The sequence below is a fragment of the Prosopis cineraria genome, unplaced genomic scaffold (assembly GCF_029017545.1).
Source record: "Prosopis cineraria cultivar Desert tree isolate PC_DT_omini unplaced genomic scaffold, ASM2901754v1 PC7, whole genome shotgun sequence".
In the NCBI taxonomy this organism is placed as follows: domain Eukaryota; kingdom Viridiplantae; phylum Streptophyta; class Magnoliopsida; order Fabales; family Fabaceae; genus Prosopis; species Prosopis cineraria.
In genome coordinates this window covers 35,314,326-35,321,757 of record NW_026555338.1, presented here as the reverse complement: position 1 = coordinate 35,321,757, position 7,432 = coordinate 35,314,326, and the positions used below count along the sequence as shown (strand labels likewise).

Below are 7,432 nucleotides of genomic sequence, written 5' to 3'. Positions count from 1 at the left end.
TTTGATGTCTTGCAATTCTTAAAATATGTATAGTTGAATCCAAAGAGTTGCAACCAAGGGGGCATATTTTGTAACAGGGATTGCTCCCATCCGAGCAAGTGAATTTAGTTGTATGCGATCCCAAGCAGCTTTTCAGAGAAAGGTTTTGATCTTTTCATAAGTTAGCCATTTTCAGATTTTGGACCAAATCTTAGAGTTGGTATTATTGCAATGATTTTCAATAGCCTTGTAAGCAAATTTGATAGAAAAACTATCATCATTAGAGGGCCTCCAACATATAGTATCATCATGAGCATTAGGATGGGAAGGTTTGATGATAATGATTTGCTTGATGATATCATGGTGCAAATATCTATGAATTTGGGCCACCTTCCAGACACCTGTACTAGAACAAAAGTCTGAGACTTTTGCATGTAGAATAGGATCTGCATTAGGAGATGCGTACTTTACAAGAGGTTCAGGAAGGGGACATTATTTGTCATGCCAAAAGGATATTCAATCTCTCTTTTCAACCTTCCAACCCACATGAGGATAGCCTATGCTTTATATACATATATCATCTTTATACATTGAATGTATTGACGGTAGGCCGTCGGGGGTCAACACAAAATAAAACATGCATATTTTTTAGATTGCGTTACTATTTAAATTAAAAAAAAAATACACCAACTCTCTAATTTCGAAGATTGAAGAAATAAAGAAAATTTAGTTACTCATGGACTGTTTGGCTAGCTTCTCATTGACCTTTCCAACCGTGAAAACAAGAAAACAGAAAGTCATCTTAAGTTCGAACTTTGAATATCATTTAAAAAGGCTAGATCAGATGTAAGGTCTGGGATTAATTTCAAAACTTTGAGCGCTTCAATTAATCAGCCGGATCGTTTCGGACGGGCAAATGGCCAAATCAAACTAGCATCAAGATGAGGGTGAGATTCAAGAGTCGTCTAAGCATAGGCGGTGCTGCGAAAGGTCCTAATGGTGGAGGCAGAGAGGATGGTGAGGAGGCCAGGGTTGGAGGTGCACCGAGGGGTCTTGAACTGGCCGAGGGCAGCCCCGCTCGCGACGAAGTGGTCGAGAATCCTTTTGAAGGTGCCTGGCTTGACCAAGCGAAGCTCAAGGGGCCCGATGGAGTGGGTCTTTCTGGACACCACATAGCCATGGTCGACAAAGGACACATCCATTTGTGTACAACACTTGTGCAGCAACTCATCATCCACCTTCCCTTTGATCTCCCAGTAGATCACATAGTGTCCGGGTGGTTTCGACACGTCCGCGTAGCTGGTGAAGTCCACCACCTCCGCTTCCTCCTTGTTCAGCAGTTCCGAGCCTCTTTCCACCACTCGCTGAAGGTCCTTCTCTGTGTTCTTGTCTATGTTTATTGTCAGGATTAGCTTTCTTCTGCATATGAAATTCAACTTTGGAGTCCCTCTGTGAAAACCCCCGACTTCCACCACGTCTCCTAGCCTGCACCTATACAGCCCTGCAAGTAATTCCTGTGCTTAGTTCCCGCCATATGTCTGCTTAATGAACTTCTCACTGACCTAAACCTGATTGCTATTGAGGTCTGGTTTGATTTTTCATATGACAAGACTCGGCCTTTCGATTCAAATTTCTGTTTTAAGCCTTTATAACTTGAACCAGGCCTGATACATTTATTTTAGGTATATTTTATGTAAACACATGCATTATGATTTTATATAACTCACCGGCTAAGTGGCCAACCCATTGTCTAAATTATGCTCAACCCACTTCATTCCCAAATCATTCTGCATGTTGATCAAAACGTTTAAAGTTCAAAAGCAAATGTACACCCATAATATAAGAAAGCATTATTAAATAAAGATGTGATGTGGATCCTAATATGACATCAGCTGTAAATGTTAGGATGTTTGTTTTATCAAAGTGATCTCCTAGATCAGAATTAGAATTTGGTTTAAATAAATAAAATCTTTTTGATTGATCACTTGATTATCTTCTAAACTATTATAAAATGTTTGCATTTAATTAACAGGATTGCTATAATAACACACTTTGACACATATGCTTTCTACATTTTGAGTTGCCTCATCTTTCAGTTTCTCCCCTAATTCTTTACTAATCCTCTCTATTTGATCTCTTTCCTTTTCTTCTCCGTTTACCCTCTGTCTATTAGTTTGGTATCAAAGCTTAATTCCACCGATTCTTATTCTATGTCGTTATGATAAGAAATACTCTATTATGATTACAGTGTGTTGGTGGGGAATTAAAGAAAAACAACTACAATCCCAATGATAATATTAATAATATAACAATATAGGAACTAACGATGATTATTAATTTTATAAAGTATACAACATTTATTATCAATAAATATCATGATAAACATGCACATAAATTAGAATTGTAACTTGTATTATTTACTGTTAAGTTTACGTTTACGTTTTGTTTTTGCTTTTTTGCCTGTTTACTGTTTAGATTCCAGATGGTTACAATTAGGATTTTGAGGATGACAATGGAACAATATTGAAGGGAATGTTGGACAGGACGGAAGTGGGAGAGAGGAGGAGCTAGAAAAGGAATAAATGGATATGAACGGAGGAGAAAAGGATATTAAAAAATTGAGAGGGTGCAAGGAACTGGAAAATAGTTGATATTATTTAATTATATAAAAAGTCCATCAAATAAGGAAACCAAATGTTAGATCACTTGGAATATGATAGGATAAGATAAACCGACGCCAATCTCATTTGAAAGACAATTTACTTTCTCAAATCAAAGTCTAAATAATTGTTAAATATAAAATAACTTGATTGAATTCTAGAATTTCCTACTCCCATCACCTAATCTAGGGTCTTTCATCTATAGACACCAGGGGTTTGTGGCCACAAACCCAACCAAATCATGAGCGGCGCGAGAAACAGGGAGTCAGTTGCCACAATCAGTAGCTTTTCAGTCACTTAATTATCACTTTCTATTTTAATAGGAGTAATTATCACTTTATGGCTAGGAGAAAACCTTTGACGCCCTCGCTGCTCTATTATTGGCGAAAGAGTGGGGTGTTATGTATAACCTACAGTCCGCAATATCAATGCTCCTTTTCCACATCAATGCGCACATAACGATGATAGGGTCAACGGATGAAGAGTTCCACAAAGTGACATCTGAGAGCATCAAATTCCATTTTAAGATTGATAAAAATGAAAATCGGAACGAAGAAGAGCTGCGGTCCGAAATTCGAGTATGTACATGAGGGGACAATAATGTTATAGATAAAATCAGATTCTCTGCAAAAAAAAAAAAGAAAATGAAAAAGAATGTGAAGAAGGAAGAGGCAATTACCGGTGAAAGTTGTGAGCACTATTTCATACTCTTGCCCAGCCTTAACTTGGGATAGTGGAATAGGCAAATCCTCCATGAAATCATCCGCAAATGAAGTGCAACCTTGCTTCTGTCTATGAAGGGGTATGAACTCGAAGTAAGAGAAAGTAGGCACGACAGCGTATGTTACATTCTCTGGAGGCAAACTAGGATCCGCATTAACTCCTATCCAGCTCTCTGTAGAGCCATAGTCAGCCGTTACTAATGGCAACTCATCTGCATAATGTCTTAGTTTTCTCAGGTATGGTTGCATCGACCCCGTCATTATGGAATATACATACTTAACATTTGGCCAAAGTTTGGGAATCAGACCAGACCAATTCACCTCTTCCAATTCCAAGCAGGCAGCTCCTACTCTTAAAGCTAGGGATGAGTTTGGGGAAATAAGATTCAAAACAGCCTTCCTCATTTTGGGTACATTGATTCTCGAGTTTAGACTTCCTTCTTTAATGTCGTTGCAGATATCCCTCCAAAGTTCTTCGAAACTGCGAAAAGCTTGCACTATGCTAAAGACGAAGGCTGAAGTGATAAACTCTACTTGATCGGAGAAGTAGAGGCCGAGGAGGAGGTGGCAATATGTGGCTTGCCTGTAGTCTCCTCCTGAAATCACCTCGTCAGGGCTGCAAGTGAATGACTTCGTTTTCTCCTGTTTGATCTTGAACTCTTGGCTTGCATAGTAGTGTGTTGTGGCCGTTCCTACCCTTAAGCCTCCTTTGGTTTGAAACTGATTGCTGCTGTATATGAATTCAAGAATCCTACCTCCTTCTCTTATAGGATAAACCCTTGATCTGTAGGCTGCTGATAAAGTGAAGACTTGAAGGGTAGTTTGGGCGCTGTGCCGGGTGAAAGGTACGAGCTTTTGCTTTCCCTCTGTGGTTCCGGAACTGGAAAATCACCACCACAAAAGCAGACATTAGATTTCAATAGAAAAGTAAAGGAAGACGTTCCATTCAAGGAAACAAGTTAAGAAGAGTGGCCTGCGTCCTTTAAAGAATGGGAAAATGATATTGACATGATTAATCACTGTAGACTCCTTCCCTTGCATTGCATCGTACTGATATCCAAGGACAACCATGAATTAAGCATGACGGAAAACCGGAGAGAATAAAAAAGGAAAAAAAAAACCATGTATATGGCTTGTATTTAATATTCTACATCCTGATTCCTACAAATATAAACGAAGACGACTTGAAAAATGAGATGGGTGGATGAGGGAGGGGAGGCACCTCAAGGAAAGAGTGGTAATGGGTTGTCGAGTGAGCAAGGGAGTCGTGTCCCCATCTGCAATCCTTTGGATAAAAGGCTCAAAATCTTCATGAGAGGCGAGGGGAACCACAGAAGTGAAAAGAGATTCCAATGCACAAGCATCCATGTCGAGGATATTGAAGCGACCCAACCATTTGTCGAGATATTCCACCCCATGGTTCTGCTTCAGAATCTGTGATAAGATCTGGGTCTGAACAGAACCTGCCTTCTCTGTTACATCTTCAAACCACCCAATGATGTCGTGTCCATCGTTGCTATTGCTGCCATGGCTGCCGCTGCTATTGTCATGACTTAGAACTGGTTCCATTATAATGGGTGTGGTGTTGGGGCATGAGGAAGTTGTGTACTACAAAAGTGGTTTTGGTGTTGGGCAGGCCCCTGTATAAAGCATTTCGAGAGGAACCAAGGGAGCCCACTGATTGAGGGCTTTGTTCCTTATTCAAAGGCTCCACAAGCTTGATGATGCTGAGGCTGATCCACCGAGAGTACGACAGTATACAGACCACAAGATGCTGTGCTATCATTTTAGAGAGAGAGAGAGATTCTATGGGAGTATCGGGTAAGGATTTGTATAAGAGTACTAATGACCAGGGACCAAACCCACTGTCATGACAGCTGAATAATTTCCCCCCCAATTTATTGTGAGCCACCATTTGAAAATGAGGCCATCCTACTCGATCTATCTACGAATCATTTTTATTTATTTCTTTTCGCGATCCTTCTTGCTCAGAGTGGCTGAACCATTCACCGTCATTTTTCGCCTTTGTTTAAAATACATTCCAACACAAGCATTCGTCCTGAACTGAGCAGAGGGCAACCCCGGAAGCTAACGAATACCCAAAGGCGGTCACTTTTCCTGTCGGGTTGCTGCATGCCTTGCTCGCTCGCTCGCTCGCTCAAAGAAATAAATATTGCAAACATCATTCATGGATCATCAATCATCAATTGCTATCATGAATATAACAACTCACATTAAACTATAGAGCTCTTAAAGTCCTATTTACAAATTATTTTAACATATTTTATTAAAATTAAGAAAAATTTCAAAAACTAATTAACTCAGTTGAAGATTTAATAAGCTTTTAATTTTACTCCTATCAAATATATATATTAATAATATATTTTCTCTCACCAAAATTTAGTGAAGATAAAATAAGAAAATTAAAATAAAAAATTTATGATATAATTTATAAATAAGATTAATAAATATTTTTTCTCCTCGCTTTATAAATAAGATTAAATGGAAGGATATATTGCTGTTTTAATATTAGGGTATTATCTAAGAAAATTTTACACGAGAATTAATTATGCATGAAAAACCACCTCTGCCAAGTGTCTCTCTACATGTGTAGACTGATCCTTGTCCATTTTTGTGAAGATAACCACTGGGATCTATGCTCTACTACCCGAATGGCGAATGCATTGAATATTGCTTCAATCTGTTTTTTGTTAATACTCCCTCCATTTTTATATAAAAGAAAAAATAATTATATTATACAATTTAAAAAAGAGGAGAATTATGTTAAAGTCTCATAAAAAAATTAATTACTGCAAGTTTCATTAACAACTGACATAAGGCTATTTACAACACAATATTAATTACTATAATATTAATTACTACAAGTTCCGTTATCAATAATGCGATGTAAATTGTCTTATGTTAGTTGTTAACGAAACTCACAGTAATTAATTTTTTTGTGTGGGGTTAGTATATAATTTTTCCTTAAAAAATTAATTAATTATAATAACTGTGTTTCAAAATAAAAAATGGATTAAAATAAATTTATATTTAACCAAAATAAGATTACATTAATTGTTTGTAATGAATGAAAATCATGAGTTTATAAAGAAAAATTTAAAAAGATTACATGATAAATATTTATTGAGACATGTGATTTTATTTATATAAAAAAACAAAACAATAAATATTAGTTTCTCTTGTTTATATATATATATATATATTCTCTATTTAAAAATATAAGATATTTTTTGAGGAGTTGAATGTTAAAAAATATAAAATATTTTTAATTTTTTAAAGTTAATCATTGCCTTTTTTTTAAAAAAAATACTTCTATTAATAATGACTTTAAATTTATTATGAGGTGTTTAATAAGGGTAAATATGAAAAGATAAGGACAGTTTGAAAGTAGATAATTATTTTATTAAAAGATGAAATCTGATTAAAAATATCTTATATTTTTAAATAGAGAGAGTATATATAACAAGAGTGACTACTACTTTGTATAAACAGTAAGTGTTACTCTTCGTTGCATGGCAGGCGTGATCCATGATACTCCGCAGGGCAACACATAATTAAGCCGTACCCGTATGACCTCCTGGAGCAATCATTGTTTGTCACTTTGATAAGCCAGTTAGGCTTGGTTAATTCCTGAATTTGACTCTTGGTAAATACTATTCGCAGAAGTGCCGTATGTGCGGGTCCCATTATTGGTACACACTACGCACGGATAGTATCATCTGATGCCTAGTGCAGTGCGAAGGGCATAATTGTAATGAAAGCTCAGTTTTCCATTGAAGAGTTTACTGGAAAGTGGCATGATATAAAATTAACCTATCTCTCTCTTTAAATCAACAGACAGGGAAAGAAAATATAAGCAATGCCATGGTCTAATTAGCTGTGTATTTTATCTGATCGCTGTTTGTTTAATGAGCTTAAAACTAGAACATAGAATTTATTTAGTATAATATGTGCTTGAAGAATTCGTGCTCCAGAATTATATTCAGCCATGTTATGACTGTAAAAAATTGCAATGCAGATGCAACGAGCGAGAAAGAACAACAGGAAAAT

The 7,432-nt window shown here is 36.7% G+C and overlaps 1 protein-coding gene across 2 annotated transcripts; it reads right to left on the bottom strand.

The window, feature by feature from the left end:
- Positions 1–838: 838 nt before the first annotated feature.
- Positions 839–5,209, bottom strand: LOC129315222 (indole-3-acetic acid-amido synthetase GH3.10-like). Of its 2 annotated transcripts, XM_054958794.1 has the most exons (4): positions 4,584–5,209; positions 3,319–4,241; positions 2,995–3,140; positions 1,340–1,766 (listed from the first exon to the last, which is right to left on the bottom strand). In XM_054958794.1, exons 1-4 carry the CDS (start codon positions 4,928–4,930, stop codon positions 1,710–1,712), a joined length of 1,473 nt encoding a protein of 490 aa, XP_054814769.1. In that variant the 5' UTR covers positions 4,931–5,209; the 3' UTR covers positions 1,340–1,709. The 2 variants fall into 2 exon arrangements, with proteins under 2 accessions (XP_054814768.1, XP_054814769.1); XM_054958793.1 differs by lacking the exon at positions 2,995–3,140 and having other exon boundaries at positions 839–1,480; positions 4,584–5,196.
- Positions 5,210–7,432: the final 2,223 nt, after the last annotated feature.

Excerpts from the sequence above, each read along its gene's own strand:
- LOC129315222 (XM_054958793.1), bottom strand. The coding sequence starts at position 4,930 with ATGGAACCAGTTCTAAGTCATGACAATAGCAGCGGCAGCCATGGCAGC. Across the intron at positions 4,242-4,583 it reads ATTACCACTCTTTCCTTGAG|TTCCGGAACCACAGAGGGAA; the intron begins GTGCCTCCCCTC and ends GTGATTTTCCAG. Across the intron at positions 1,481-3,318 it reads AGTGCTCACAACTTTCACCG|GGCTGTATAGGTGCAGGCTA; the intron begins GTAATTGCCTCT and ends AATTACTTGCAG.